General features: G+C 43.8%; 1 protein-coding gene across 1 annotated transcript in view; it reads left to right on the forward strand.

Annotated features, from left to right (window-relative positions):
- Positions 1-16,889, forward strand: part of mms22l (MMS22-like, DNA repair protein) — a 45,277-nt gene that overhangs the window by 25,304 nt on the left and 3,084 nt on the right. Inside the window, exons 16-23 of the mRNA XM_084051890.1 lie at positions 4,494-4,690; positions 7,067-7,217; positions 8,749-8,873; positions 9,388-9,533; positions 11,505-11,661; positions 14,419-14,564; positions 14,942-15,153; positions 15,884-16,050. Coding sequence (XP_083908016.1) covers positions 4,494-4,690; positions 7,067-7,217; positions 8,749-8,873; positions 9,388-9,533; positions 11,505-11,661; positions 14,419-14,564; positions 14,942-15,153; positions 15,884-16,050 — 1,301 coding nt within the window. The remainder of the gene's footprint in view (positions 1-4,493; positions 4,691-7,066; positions 7,218-8,748; positions 8,874-9,387; positions 9,534-11,504; positions 11,662-14,418; positions 14,565-14,941; positions 15,154-15,883; positions 16,051-16,889) is intronic.

The following is a 16,889-nucleotide window of genomic DNA, read 5'->3' on the forward strand; positions in this document are numbered from 1 at the left end:
ACAACAGGTCTACGATCTATACTTGCTGTCCCTTCCCTGTTGCCTATATCCACCACCCGATAGGCTCCATTGTGTTGTGTTGTGTTTTCCCACCTCTTTAATCTAAATGCAATCTGAATTAATTTCCCCCTAATGGCTCTGAGCAGAGCGGGCCGCAAGCCCCCCCCCAGCGAGAGGCCGTGGCCATCACAAGGGGGTCCGGTACACTTTATCAAGCCAAGGAGATATGGATTTATTGTCTCTGTAGCGAGCACATCAGGGTGTGTGCACCAGCCAGTGTTTTGCCAGATTCTGTGAGAGAAACAAGCAACCAGGTCTAGGAAAACCAGCCCAAAAGAAGCGACGATGGGCCACATGAGTACTTTAACATGTACGTCAGCTATTTGAAAATAGCTGATCTACAAGCTCACAACGCGTCGCGATGCGACGCGTTGTGAGCTTGTAGATCGGCTATTTTCAAATACAATCTTGCGGGGAAATTATAATAAGCAGATCTGGCAACCCTGGTGCCAGCCAGCGCACACTCACAGTCACCCCTGTCATAGACCATATTCACACGGCGGCCATATTGGAATTTAACATTGAAAGTGCCGCCACCTTGGGTGGCTACTTTCAGTGACTTCATAGAAACATGGCCGCCGGGTGAATATGGTCTATTCTATACACAGGGACAAAACATAAATACAGCAATGCATTGATTTATATGAAAAAAGAAAATGTAATTTGTAGTTTTGAATACTTTTTAAAGCAAGTACTCTAGTAGGGCCTACTTTAGCTCAAAATTGACAGAGCAACTTTCACTTGTAAAGTTGAGTAATATTTGACCAGGAGTATCTAATACTTTTGACTCAAGTACTGCAGTAGAGTACTTTGGTCCCCCACTGGTTGAGACTAGGTTTGGAGCATTGTGCCGTCTGAATGGAGGTCATGTAGTTTGGATTCATTTGAATAAAAGCCCTGCGTTTGTAAAAGCCAGGCAGCTATTAGTGTCCTCACCGCCATTCAGCTACTGTAGGTGTATTACTGTTATTCTCTTGTGGACGCACTCGACCGTCTCTGCCACACACACACACACACACTCACACACACACACACACACACACACACACACACACACACGCACACTTAAACACACACCTCAAAGGTGAAACACTAACTTAACCCATTAAGACCTGAGGCCGAGTCTACAGATGTCCTCTAAATCCTAACAGTTTTCTGAAAAACGTATGTTGCTATATCAATGGTGCTCAAACTTTTTAATGTCAAGGACCCCCAGAAATATTTTCTCTTGTCATTTTAGATTTCTTTGGCTGTTATCGGTGCCGCACTATGAGCTTGTATATCTGCTATTTTTGAATAGCCAAAAAATGACAAAAAAAATGCGTTCCCCGGTCTTAAGGGGTTAAGCGCACTCCTCTCATTTCAGAGGCCCTGGCTCCCGTAACACAGTATCTCGTTAGAGCGGCTAATTCCCCAAACTTCCCCATCTCAGATCTCGGGGTTGCAGGGCCACTACATTTGCACATTAATGGCAAGAGAGAGAGAGAGAGAGTTAGAAGTCCCCAAAGGCCCCTCTCTCTCTCTCTCTCTCTGTGTTATATGGGCCCTGGACCACGCTGACCCAGTTAACCAAATAATAAAAAAGAGAGACTCTCTTTCTCTCTCTCTCCCTCTCTCTCTCTCTCTCTCGCTTTCCAATCCGTCCCGCCAAATTAAGCATAATTCCTCTTGCTGGCAATACCTCGGTATCTCTTGGTGATTAATGCCGTTTTCTCTTGATACAATTAACGGGGGTAATTATGTAGCCCGGGCAAATTTAGACCCGGGCGTCATTATGTCTATTAAGACTATGCGTGGAATCCGCACACATTAACCCGTTCAGTCCGGGAACACATCTGTGTCATTCTAAGATTTATTTCGGCTATTCAAAAATAGCAGATATACAAGCTCATAGCGCGGCACCGAGTGTCGCGATGTGAGCTTGTAGATCTGCTATTTTTGAAAAATCTTGAAAATGTGTGCAAATCTTTGAATACATACATTTTTAACTAAAATCTTTTAATCTATACATTTTTAACTCAAATCTTTGAATATATACATTCAAACACTCAAATCTTTGAATATATACATTCAAACACTCAAATCTTTGCTTCTGGGGGTCCCTGGAACAAAATATTATGAGATGGAAGGGGGGGGGGGGGGGAGTTTCACGATTTTTCAAAAAGAAAAAGCAGATCTACAAGCTCATAGCGCAGCACTTATGCCGCACTACGAGTCTTATTTTTGAATAGCCCAAAAGTATAAAATAATGGTTAGAGCCTTAAAAAAAAAGTAAAATGACACACAGTACAGTATGCGTTCCAGGATTGAATGGGTTAAGAGAATCACTCTGCCCGTCAGGCAGAGGGAGGGAGGAGGGTCCGAGGACTCGCCTCCGTTGATGGCCATCGCCATGGTGCCGAGGCGAGCGGCCAATCAAGAGGCATAATTCCTCACATCTATTCCTTCCCATGACCCTCTCTGGTGGGCAGTGGTGGGCAGAGTACTCCCCCCCCCCCCCCCCCCCCCAGTACTTGAGTCAAAGTATTGTTGGATCGTCGCTCTTATCTCTTAACCTCTTATCTCCATATTTTAACTTTGTGTGATTTGTTTTTGTAAATTAAGGCCCTACTTGATCATACTACAACGTCATACGAAAGCATCAAAAGTAGCAGATCTACAAGCTCGAAACGTGGCGCGTTTTGAGCTTGTAGATCTGCGACTTTTGATGTTTTTTTTATTTGAATCCTGAAAAGTAACAGTTTTGAACATATGAGGTTTCCGACCGACAGAGACGATATACTCCTGGTCAAATGTTACTCAACTGCAAAGTGAACAGTTGCTCTGTCAAATTTTTACTCGAGTTAAAGTACTGGAGTAGTTGTATTGAACTTTTGACATTTCCCCCCAAATTCATGAGATTTTCCAGAAATGTTCAAAAACAATATTAAAGGGATAGTTCACCCTCAAAATGACTTTTTTCCTATCGATTGGTCACCCCATGGAGACTTGAATTTGTGGATATGTTTTTTAGTTTTTGTCGCATTCCTATGCCAATAGTTTGATGACCAGCAGCAGTAATAGTGAAAATAACATATCTAACTACTTTGTAATGTAGTGAAGTGAAGGGAAGTATCCAAAAAATAGAAATACTAAAGTACAGATATCAAAATATTTTTACTTAAAAGTACAGTACTCATGGTAAATGTACTTGGTTACTGTCTACCACTGGGTCTGAACTAGACTCCTTGTCTCCTCCCAATGAACAGCCCACCTGTTTCACCTGTAGCTCGGTGACCTTCACCCGGAGGTCGTTGGTGTAACACACACCCCTGTCCCGCGGCTGAACCCGGCACACACTGCAGTTCACTCTGCACACACACACACACACACACACACACACACACACACACACACACACACACACACACACACACACACACACACACACACCCACGCCCCATGCCACCGTACCCATGGCGACAAGAGGGGTCCCCGAAGGTCTCCCAAGGGGCCGTAACTCTACTCAGGACTCTGCCAGCACCTGGCGAGGGTGACCCGGGGGCCACTAGGACTCCTGAGACAGATAGGGGGGCCTCAAACACACAACACAGGAGGGACACACATTGATGTTAAGCCATTCAATCCGGGGAATGGCATCCGTGTTTTTAGATTTCTTTGGGCTATTTAAAAATAGCAGATCTACAAGCTCATAGCGCGAGTGCCGCGCTATGAGCTTGTAGATCTGCTATTTTTTTTTTTTATCATGAAAATGTGTGCAAATCTTTGAATATATTTATTTTTAAAGCAAACATTTGTAAAATATGTTGTTCCAGGGACCCCCAGATGCAAAGATTTGAGTTATAAATGTTTGCTTTAAAAATATATATATATTCAAAGATTTGCACACATTTTCACGATTTTTCTCTCTCTTTCACGTGGTGCCGCGCTATGAGCTTGTATATCTGCTATTTTTTTGAATAGTCAAATAAATCTAGAAATGACAGGGATGCGTTCCCGGATTGAATGGGTTAACTGAGAAAGCAACACAATCCATGTCTTTGTCAGTGTCAGCACTGACTGACTGGACTGGACTGGGATTTTTGGAAGAGAGCAGTCCAGTTAATCAAACTCATCTATTTAATACATTTTAAAAAATCGATTATCAAAATACCCCAAACAGCAGATCTACAAGTGTCATTTTCAGTGCATGACACCTTTAGCCTGGCTACCATGCCTATTAAAAAGATCATTGTGGAGTGAAACTTTAATGTAAATTCAGGCTGAGTGTGTTAGGGTTCAAGATGGGTTCAAAATTTATAAAATTGCTGTCTTAAAATGTTGATGTCCTCACGTACGAATACAAACGTGTGTGTGTGTGTGTGTGTGTGTGTGTGTGTGTGTGTGTGTGTGTGTGTGTGTGTGTGTGTGTGTGTATATGCCTTTCTTAACAGGAGGGTCCATCAGCGCAGTGTGCAGTCGGCCCCCCCATCGTCTGCCTGGGGTCCTGCTGCTACCGGTGGTGGTGTAGTAGTAGGCAAACAGCGCCACCTAGCGGTGGCAGCGGCCCTGTGGTCTCACTTCTACCCCTACCTGCGCAGCCTGCGTCTCTCTCAGACTCCGCCCACTCAGCTGGCCGACGCCGCCGCAGGTCAGTGAGGGCAGAGTGGTGGAACAGTATCATCAGCCCTCAGCTCTGTCTGGAGGGACTTGAACCACAACTATGTATAGGGCTGCGACTATCCATTGTTTTATTTTAATTTTGAATAGATTTTAACACGTAGGTCATCCGGAGTGCCTCAGTCCTTTTCTCCCTACAGTCTGCCTCACCACAAGCAGAACTTAGTTTTTTTCTTTTTTGCTTCTATGTATACCTGCGTCCCTCTTTTTGCTCATACAGTTCCCGTTCTCGCCCCCTCGCCCATTCACACACATTTAACACACACACACACGCACGCACGCACGCACGCACGCACACACACACACACATACATTTAACTAGAAAACGTTGCTGTCTCAGTTTGTTGAAGAGACACATTTTCATAATGCTGAATTATAGAGCTTCAGATGATAAAGTAACTACAGTACATGTAAACTAAAGACATTGCACATACTGTATACAGTATATGTTTCACCTGTGAGCCACTGTGACTGAACCCAGGCAGCGCATCCCTCCTTCTGTTTTAAACTATCCATTATTTTTTAGAGATTATTCTATTGAAAACCTTTTCCATTCATCGAATAATCGAGAAGCATGTTGTTTTTGTGTGATAATTTATCTTATTTATTTATAATGTCAACGAATTAACTAAATCTATTAGTCTGATTTACCACTTAAAGGGATATTTCCCTTTAAAAGAAATTGTGGGTCATTTTATCGTCTACTCAGGCTTTTGGGAGCACCCCGGACCGTTTTTAAGTTGCTTGATTCAGTATTTAGATATTTGATATTCATTTTATCAGACATGCCCCCTTCCTATACAAACCCATTGTGACTTCAAACTCCATGTTAACCATGATAGATTCATCGAAAACACCTTGGTTCTGGTGACTGATATTATCCTTCTAATACGTGAGAAGACTGTGTTTTTACGATTACTTTTTTAATTTATCTAACTATATAAATGGCGAGCAACTTCCGTGCCCTCGGTGTCCACACCCCACAGCTCTGTTATCGACTAAACACAACACCGTCACACCACATGTCGCCAACACTGTCGCCACGGCGGGCGGCCTGAATTTACGTTTCGCGTAGGGCACCTGCCATGCCTCACTACACCGTTCCCACCTCGCAACATAATTAATTCTACTCACCAAATGTCGGACACAACGGAAGTGGAAGCAGCTTCCTACCGCTTACCGTGCGTACCACCGACGCCAACACAACACGACGGCCCGCCATTGAAAATCCCCAAAACAACAAGAGCACGTTGCTCTGCTCTGCTCCACACACCAGGCTAGGTTCATGACACCAAAGGATTAGCCAGTGATGTCATCATTACTGGTCAACACACCAGGCTAGGTTCATGACAGCAAAGGATTCGACAGTGATGTCATCATTATGCAACCCGGAAGTACACATCGCCGGCATTGGGATGCCAGGTTGGGATGCCACGCCAGAAACAAGCAAGAACCTGCATGATTTTTTTTTTTCATTTTTTTTTTTTTTTTTTTTTTTTACCGTTTGGAGATTTTCATCCGACGACTTTGGCGCGGACCACCAGGGGGTCCGCGGACCCCCTGAAACATAAAAAATATTATTCCTTCCCAATTTTTTTCTCAATTTTTTTACTTTTACATTACAACTTTGTTTTTTTTTTTGTTTTTTTTCCAAAATGTTCATCCCATATATACACGCGCCCACGCTGGGCCCCGTGCGCGGCTGGGGGTTTCGGGCGGCCGTAGGCCGCCCGGACCTCTAGTTTTTAATAATTGTTTTAGAAAATGAAAAAAATGAAAAACAATAAAAAAGAATAATTTAAATAAATGAAAAAAGTAATCGAAAAAACTCACTATTAGGAGGGTAGGGTGAGTCACCAGAACCAAGGACGGGTGTTTTCGATGAATCTAACATGGTTAAAATGGAGTTTGAAGTTACAATGGGTTTGTATAGGAAGGGGGCGTGTCTGATAAAATGAATATCAACTATCTAAATACTGAATCAAGCGAATTAAGTGAAATATCCCTCTAAGCCCTATATCTATTATCGTCTCTGTTGGTAGTTACTTTTCAACATTCAAATTCAAAAACAGCAAGAGTAGCAGATCTACAAGCTCAAAAAGTGCTGCGTTTCGAGCTTGTCACACAAGCACGCAGTGCTTGTCACTGCTACGTTTGATGTTTTTGTGTGACGCTGTAGAATAATCAAGTGGGGCGTTATTTACGAAAGAAAACACAAAAAAGTTAAAGTATGGAGATAAGAGGGTTCTGCCCGACAGCACCGATATATCATATTACTTTGATTAACTGTTGCACACCTTTTAGTGTAATATATATATATCTCCTGTATGTTGATGTTTAAATGCAGGCTTCACTCTGCTGGCCTTGGACCTGCCTGGCAGTGCTCCCCAGGACCTGCAGCCCAGCCCGGTGCAGGCCATCATGCAGTGCTTTGGCTGGGACGACATGCTCCACCCACTGCTGGTCACCCGCTACCTGCCCCACCTGCTGCAGAACAGGTAACACCACCTCTAAGGGGGCTTCAATTCGGAACAGGCTCTATGCACAGCAGCCATGTTGTGAAGACATTCACAGGTGTTGCCAATGATACTAATGAAGGCTCTGTTCCATTCTGGTCAAACAGAGTCAGGGTGCTGATATTGTGCATGTTGGCTCACTGGAAACACTCTGCTATACCAGTGGGTCAAAAATTTGGGTCCAGGGACCTTCATGGTTCCTGAAGGGGTTTCGGTTCCATTTGTACACTCTCAGAGTTATGGGGGTCGTGGAAATTGAAACATCTGAGAACTACTGTGCTACACTAAATGGAACAGAGCCTTCATTAGTATCATTGGTAACACCCTTTACTGTACATATCTTTATTTTCTACCCGTTTATTTGATGTTTTTGCATAGTAGTGTATATTTGTCTTTCATTTATTGGCACTCGGGTGGCACAGTGGTACAGTCACTGCCCACCACCACGAAGGTTGTGGGTTCTAATCCACCGTGGTGCATCCGGCTTTGTCGAGCGTCTACACGAACACAATTGGTCCGTGTTCTGGGGAGGGAAGCCGGGTGGGGAGGGTGATATCGGTCATTGCACGTACTCCTACGGGCTGGGGCGGCACCTGTCAGCGGGGAGTGTTGGGCGGGAGGAGTAGGACGAAGGCTCTACGTCCTCCTGGTGGGACTCACTGACAGGTGAGTCAGTAGGATTCGACAGCAGTGAAGACACAGAAATGTGCGTGGGGAGGAATCAATTGGCATAATGACTAAATTGGGGAGAAAAGGGTGGGGGGGGGGTAAAAAAATATTGGCTACTCTAAATTTTAAGAAAATAAAAATGTTTCGATGAATTGAGTACAAAGGACCCCAATGGAAACAAGCCATAGTGCTTTCTTGGGTTTCAAATCCTCTTAACAGACCTTGTATGTCTTTGCAAACTGTTAATAAAGTATTCAATCAATCAATCAACACAGCGGTTCTCAAACCTTTTCTTGTCAAATTGATGTATTTTGGCCGCGGACCCCATCTGAAAATGTTTTGTGCCAGGGAGGGACCCCCAGAAGAGAAGATTTGTTTTCAAAAAGAAATTTCAAAATTCTCCAAATATATTTTTGATATTAAAAATAAATTAAAAAATAGCAGATGTATGAGCTTGTAGATCTGCTTTTTTTGAATAGCCAATGTATCAATGGATAAAGTGTTTTAAATGATTGTGATGCTATGTTAACTACTTTAGCTGGGTACCCCCTGGCTTTACAGAACATAATACAGCATTTATAGTCAAACAGATCAAACAAGTTTGAGCAATTTGAGCTGTCATAGGCAAATAAACTTAAGAAAAACACTTAAGATTGTGTTTTCAGAAGTGATTTAAAAGAGGGCACTGGTTTTGCTAGCCTCAGATTTTTAGGCAGTGTGTTCCAAATGTAATTATTGAGTGGCATTAAAAAGTCTGACTTAGCCTAAACCCGCAGAAACCCTGTTTTGAGCTCCCATCAATGCTCCATTTAGTATTAAATACACCATTATCTCTCCCCCTCAGTGACCTGGTGTCATCAGTGAGTAATGCTGCTGGGTCGGCCCATTCTCCGTCAGTCAGGGCCTGGTTCCGCTGTGTTCTGCAGCAACACCTGCACAAGAGCGCTGATGGATCGGACAGCAGAGCAGGTAAGATATACGGCAGTGGTTACCAAACTAGTTTAGATCAAGACCCATGTCTCTAGGACCCAAGCAATGTTTTAATATATATTTTCTTTATTGTTATTTCTTAGAATTTCTTTAGTTATGAAATTATTTTGAAAATAATTTGAATTGGTTTTTAATTTATGACAAATCTTGAATTGAATTTTTGGACACTTTTAATAATAATAATTAAAAACAAAATGTAGAAATAAAAGGTAGAGGGATATTTACTTGTGACCCATAAAATGGGTCCGCGACCCACAAATGAGTCCCGAGTCCGACCCACTGTTTGGTAAGCACTGGTACACAGTATAGTCTCTCAGACACACATTCTGTGCACATTACGGGTTCTCAAACAATGGGTCACGAAAAGATATTTTTTTGGAAAAGAAATGGAAGATTTTTTTTTTTTAAATAACCTTTCATTTTTGTATTGATATTGTCACAATACGATATTATTGCCACAATATGGATGTTGAGGTATTTGTTTGTCTTCCAGGCAGGGCCATGGATGAGCAGCTGTGTGAGCTGACCAGGCTGGTGTTCAGGCTTCCTGAGGTGGACAGTCTGCTGCAGAGAGCAGGCCTCCTCCAGCCTGCCTCTACCAGACTGGAGCCCTGCCCTGCCCTGGGACTCTTTCTCAAGGTAAGGATGATGGGGCCAGTGTTGATTTTGTCGACTAAAACTAAGCTATGATGACTAAAACTAAGACTAAATATATTGACAATTTCGTCAATATTAAAAAAAATAGCAGATCTACAAGCTCAGTAGGCTATTTTTGCTACTTTTCTGTGACACTATATAGTATGACGTAGTTATACTACAGTGTTACGAAAAAGAAAACATGAAAAGTGAAACATCGAAATATGGAGTTACAAGGTTTCTGCCCGACAACAATGATATCCTCTCTGTCAGGTGGAAACCTGCTACTTTTCACGATTCAAATCGACGAGAAAACGCTGCTTTTGATACTTTTGTGTGACACTGTAGTAGGGCGTTAATTACGGAAAGAAATATGGAGATGTGAAGTTTCTGCCCGACAACACTGATACGTAGTTGGACTGGGCGATACGACTTCAAATCAATATCACCGTTATTTCAAACCTTTTGCCTCGGTTACGATTAATGAACCTCAAAAGTTCTCTGACAAGATCTATATACTGTAAATACACTGGGTCGAGTCAATTTGTCGATAGATATGGGAAAAAAAGAAAAAACCTGATTCTCGACCTACATGAGCAAGATAAAGTCGGGTTATTGGGTGTAAATATTGATTTTGATACATTTCTGGTTAATTGCCCAGCCCTACGTACTAGTAATGTCAGCTGTCAAATGCAGTAAGAAAATTGGCAAATGTGGAGATCATTATTTTAATTATTTTCCAGGACATAATATCCATCTCTTACGTTTCATGATGTTCCATTTCCCGACGTCTATGCATGTCAAATGTACTCAGCGTATCTAAGTCAAATTCATCCTCTGACAAGCGTGCGCTATATACGTGATGTATTCTCTTCTCGGTGTATCAGTATCAGTGTCAGAGTCATATCTAGTTCCTGGGAAGTCCCATTTACAATGCTCTGGTATCTACTTCAAATACAGAAATTTCCAGCTCGCATTTACATGCAAATTCTTGTCAAATAAATTTCATTCCTTATCCGTGTCCATCTCTCTCTAACATTCTCTCCCTCTCCGTCTTCCTCTCTCTCTCCGTCTCCTCTTCTTTCTGTCTTGCCATTCCATCACGTCAGCCATCCCCAACCGTGCCGTGAGGATATTGCAAGTGGGGCCCCCAAATCATTGAAAAATCACTAAGATGTAATTGATAATATAACATTAACTCTCTCAGTGCCAATGAAATAAAAAAATATGTTCATACTGTGCCAGCAATTTTTTTAAAGTAAAAAAAAAAAAAAAAGTTAAACAAGAAGTGAATGGAGCAGCAAATCTTCGGATCACGATATCTTGGGTTCTGAAAATTATTTTCCAAAAACATATATATATATATATATATATATATATATATATATATATGTTGTTCCAGGGACCCTCAGAAGCAAAGATTTTAGTTAAAAATGTTCGCTTTAAAACAATATATATTCAAAGATTTGCACACATTTTCATAATGTTTCAAAAATAGCAGATCTACAAGCTCGTAGTGCGGCACTCGGTGCCGCGCTACGAGCTTGTATATCTGCTATTTTTGAATAGCCAAAAGTGTAAAATAGTGTTTTTTAGCTTGTAATTGTATACTACATTAGTTACATTGATCCAAGCTCACAATGCATCTGTGTTGTGAGCTGTGTAGATCATTGGTTCCCAAAACTGGGGTTTGGGGGTACTAGAGGGTCCCCAGCAAAATGTGTTAATATAGAGTCACAATCATTTTAATATTTTATACTTTGGCCATTCAAAAATATCAGATATACAAGCTCATAGTAGATATGCTATTTTTGAAAAAAATCTTCTGGAGGTCTCTGGAACAAAATATTTTCCAGATGGGGGTCCGTAGCCGAATACATATCATTTTGGGGGTCCTGGACATGAAAAAAGTTTGAGAACCACTGATGTATTGTAGATGGAAGTCTAAACCAGCCTTCCTCCTTCCCTCCCCAGGCTGTAGGCTGTGTGTACAGTGGACTGACGCTGCTGTCTGAACGCTCGGCCATGGTGACCAGGGCTCTGGACTACATAGGAGACGTGCTGAAGCACATCAAACCATACCTGGTCAACAAGCACCAGGAGGGCATACAGCTGGCCCACTGGGCTGTGGGTAGGTACAGGACAGAGGGACAGCTTAATGTCCACTGGGCTGTAGGTAGGTACAGGGGACAGCTTAATGTCCACTGGGCTGTAGGTAGGTACTGGACAGAGGGACAGCTTAATGTCCACTGGGCTGTAGGTTGGTACAGGGGACAGCTTAATGTCCACTGGGCTGTAGGTAGGTACAGGGGACAGCTTAATGTCCACTGGGCTGTAGGTTGGTACAGGACAGAGGGACAGCTTAATGTCCACTGGGCTGTGGGTAGGTACAGGGGACAGCTTAATGTCCACTGGGCTGTGAGTAGGTACAGGGGACAGCTTAATGTCCACTGGGCTGTGAGTAGGTACAGGACAGAGGGACAGCTTAATGTCCACTGGGCTGTGAGTAGGTACAGGACAGAGGGACAGCTTAATGTCCACTGGGCTGTGAGTAGGTACAGGACAGAGGGACAGCTTAATGTCCACTGGGCTGTGAGTAGGTACAGGACAGAGGGACAGCTTAATGTCCACTGGGCTGTGAGTAGGTACAGGACAGAGGGACAGCTTAATGTCCACTGGGCTGTGAGTAGGTACAGGACAGAGGGACAGCTTAATGTCCACTGGGCTGTGAGTAGGTACAGGACAGAGGGACAGCTTAATGTCCACTGGGCTGTAGGTAGGTACAGGACAGAGGGACAGCTTAATGTCCACTGGGCTGTAGGTAGGTACAGGACAGAGGGACAGCTTAATGTCCACTGGGCTGTGGGTAGGTACAGGACAGAGGGACAGCTTAATGTCCACTGGGCTGTGAGTAGGTACAGGACAGAGGGACAGCTTAATGTCCACTGGGCTGTGAGTAGGTACAGGACAGAGGGACAGCTTAATGTCCACTGGGCTGTAGGTAGGTACAGGACAGAGGGACAGCTTAATGTCCACTGGGCTGTAGGTAGGTACAGGACAGAGGGACAGCTTAATGTCCACTGGGCTGTAGGTAGGTACAGGACAGAGGGACAGCTTAATGTACACTGGGCTGTAGGTTGGTACAGGACAGAGTGACAGCTTAATGTCACTGGGCTGTGGGTAGGTACAGGACAGGGGGACAGCTTAATGTCCACTGGGCTGTGAGTAGGTACAGGACAGAGTGACAGCTTAATGTCCACTGGGCTGTGAGTAGGTACAGGACAGAGTGACAGCTTAATGTCCACTGGGCTGTGGGTAGGTACAGGACAGAGGGACAGCTTAATGTCCACTGGGCTGTGGGTAGGTACAGGACAGAGTGACAGCTTAATGTCCACTGGGCTGTGAGTAGGTACAGGACAGAGTGACAGCTTAATGTCCACTGGGCTGTGAGTAGGTACAGGACAGAGTGACAGCTTAATGTCCACTGGGCTGTGGGTAGGTACAGGACAGGGGGACAGCTTAATGTCCACTGGGCTGTGGGTAGGTACAGGACAGAGGGACAGCTTAATGTCCACTGGGCTGTGGGTAGGTACAGGACAGAGTGACAGCTTAATGTCCACTGGGCTGTAGGTTGGTACAGGACAGAGTGACAGCTTAATGTCCACTGGGCTGTGAGTAGGTACAGGACAGAGGGACAGCTTAATGTCCACTGGGCTGTAGGTTGGTACAGGACAGAGTGACAGCTTAATGTCCACTGGGCTGTGGGTAGGTACAGGACAGAGTGACAGCTTAATGTCCACTGGGCTGTAGGTTGGTACAGGACAGAGTGACAGCTTAATGTCCACTGGGCTGTGGGTAGGTACAGGACAGAGGGACAGCTTAATGTCACTGGGCTGTGGGTAGGTACAGGACAGAGGGACAGCTTAATGTCCACTGGGCTGTGGGTAGGTACAGGACAGGGGGACAGCTTAATGTCCACTGGGCTGTGGGTAGGTACAGGGGACAGCTTAATGTCCACTGGGCTGTGGGTAGGTACAGGACAGAGGGACAGCTTAATGTCCACTGGGCTGTGGGTAGGTACTGGACAGAGGGACAGCTTAATGTCCACTGGGCTGTAGGTTGGTACAGGACAGAGGGACAGCTTAATGTCCACTGGGCTGTGAGTAGGTACAGGACAGAGGACAGCTTAATGTCCACTGGGCTGTGGGTAGGTACAGGACAGAGGGACAGCTTAATGTCCACTGGGCTGTGGGTAGGTACTGGACAGAGGGACAGCTTAATGTCCACTGGGCTGTGGGTAGGTACTGGACAGAGGGACAGCTTAATATAACCCATTAAGACCGGGAACGCATCTGTGTGTCATTTTTAGATTTCTTTGGCTATTCAAAAATAGCAGATATACAAGCTTGTAGATCTGCTATTTTTGAAGAATCAAAAATTTGTGGCAAAATCTTGGATTATATATTTTTTAAAGCGAACATTTGTGAAATATTTAGTTCCAGGAACCCCCAGAGGCAAAGATTTGAGTTACAAATGTCCACCAACAAAATGAAAACAATTCAAATATTTGCACAACTTTTCAGGATTTTTCAAAAATGTCAGATCTACAAGCTCATAGCGTGGCACTCGGTGCCGGCGTTGTGAGCTTGTAGATCGGCTATTTTTGGCTAAAGTTCTCCTCAGAATAGGGATGCTGGGGTTCTAGTGGTTAATGTAAAAAAAAATCATATCACACAAAGATTTGGTGGCCCTCCTGTAGTAACTCTAGGGACCCCCTGTTGAAGACCCCTGCTGTAGAACCTTTAGAGTGGTGGAACATGGACTGAAGAGCACTGTAATGTGTGTGTCTCTTCTTGTGATCATTTGTGTGCCTCCATGTGTTTTCCAGGGAACATTGTGAAGCACTGGAGCCCCCTGCTGGCCACCTCCAAAGCTCAGCAGCTGCTGTTTCGCATCATAGACGGGATGCTGCTCCCCCACAACCTCACCCAGCAGGACAGAGCATTAAAGGACAGTCTGCCCCTCTATCTGCAGGTTAGCTTTAATGTACAGGTTATACTACTCCGTTGGTTCTCAGAGTGGGGTCCGGGGACCCCCAGGGGTCCCTGGGGGGGTTCCAGGGGGTCCCCAGCAAAATGTGTTAATATAGCATCACAATAATTGTAACCACTTTAACCTTTTATACTTTGGCTATTCAAAAATAGCAGATCTACAAGCTCATATCGCGGCACCGAGTGCCGCGCTATGAGCTTGTAGATCTGCTATTTTCTGCTAGGGGGGGTCACTGGAACAACATATTTTGAGAAGGGGGTCTGCGGCCAAATACATATCATTTTGGGGGTCCTTGACATGAATACGTTTGAGAACCACTGTACGACTCAGGTTAGCTTTGTGTGTGTGTGTTTCGTCAGGGAGTGTCTGTGGCCTCCAGCGTGTCTCAGAACCAGGGTGTTTACCTGAGGAAGCAGCTTGGCTGTGTGGTCAGCCGCTACCTGGACCACTTCCTGCCCGCCACGCCCTCCACCGCCGCCATAGCCAATCACCCGGTGCTGCTGGCCGCCTGTGAGGCCACACCCAGCCCCCAGGGGGCAGCGCTGAGGAAGGCCATCCTGCATGTGCTCTGGTTGGTATCGTAGCAATAACCTTTCTTCTTTCAAAAGGTGCAAGAATGATGTTCTTCATTCACAAAGCATAGAAAGTACTTTACAGCGATTCCCAACCTGTGGGTCAGGGGCCACTGGTGGGCCATGAGGATATTGCAAGCAGGCCCCCAAATAATTGGCAAAACATTAAGTCTTTACATATAATTTAACAGTATAAAAAAGTATTAGTATAAAAACATTAATGTAAAAAAACAAATGGTAAAAAAAGGTATTTTTTTCTTTTAAATCTTAAAATCTCTTAAAATTAGTTTTCCTGGTGATACAGATAAAAAGGAAATGAAAGTATACTATGTTAGCTCCATTGATCCAAGCCAGAACATAATCGATTGCTTGGTCATTACAATAAACATGCGGACCACTTCTATACTATAATGATAACCATCATCAATTCTAGAAACGCTTTCTAAATCCTAAGTTTTCTGAAAAATAATGTTGCTATATAGCAACAGCTAATGCTACACAAAAGGGGTTCCTGGATTGAAAGGTATAACAACAAGTAGGTGTTCCAGGTCTAAATGGGTTAATGATTTTAGTTGGCTATGGGAATACAGATATCTAATACTAAAACTACCACAATCAATTCAGATCAGAATGACTTTTCACTGTCTTGTCTCATGTGAACAGGAGTTCTAAGGTGCCTCATTATCCCCCTGTTCCCCAACATGTTTTTTTTTTTTGTTTTTTTTACAGTGACAGCTTCCTGCAGTTCAAAGGCCACGCCCCTCCGCCACGCCTAGCGTCCGTCCTGGCCTTCCTATTGGAGCTGCTCCGACGGAACAGGGACTCTGACCCCGCCCTCCTCACGTTGCCCCTCCCCTCTCTGTTACGCTGTCTGATGCTGGTCAACGAGCCACACGGTGAGTCACACCGTGTGGTCACTGTCTGGACCGCAAGACACACTAAACCACTTTCCTTTTTCGCTTTAACCCATTAAGGCCTGAAGCCCATTCTACAAATGTCTTCTAAATCCCAACAGTATTCTGAAAAAAAAACGTATGTTTCTACAGTAATATCAGTGGTGCTCAATCTTTTTCATGTCAAGGACCCCCAAAATTATATGTATTTGGCCGCCGACCCCCATCTCAAAATGTTTTGATCCAGGGACCCCCAGAAGCAAAGATTTCAGTTACAAATATTCGCTTAAGAAAATATATATTCAAAGATTTGCACACATTTTCTTGATTTTTCAAAAATAGCAGATCTACAAGCTCGTAGCGCGGCACTCGGTGCCGCGCTATGAGCTTGTATATCTGCTATTTTTGAATAGCCAAAGTGTAAGATAATGCTTTTTAGCTCAAATCAAAAAAATGACACAAATGCGTTCCAGGTCAATGGGTTAACAAATGTTTAGAAATAGGGAAAACAGCTGATCTACAAGCTCCCAACGTGTTCTGAGCTTGTAGATTGGTTACTTTAGTTACTTTCGTGCGACAATCTTGTATGATGAAATTCATTTAATTTACGAAAAAACATGGAAAGTTGAGATACGGAGATACAAGGTTTCTGCCCAACAGTGACAACATTATACTATCGTTGCTGTCGGGCAGAAACCGCTTATCTCTATATTTAAACTGTTTGTGTTTTTTTTTCGTAAATTAACGCCCTACTTGATCATACTGCAGCGTCACACAAAAGCATCAAAAGTAGCAGATCTACAAGCTCGAAACGCGACGCGTTTTGAACTTGTAGATCTGCT

This window comes from Gymnoscopelus microlampas, assembly GCF_963454915.1.
Source record: "Gymnoscopelus microlampas genome assembly, chromosome: 3".
Classification (NCBI taxonomy): Eukaryota; Metazoa; Chordata; class Actinopteri; order Myctophiformes; family Myctophidae; genus Gymnoscopelus; species Gymnoscopelus microlampas.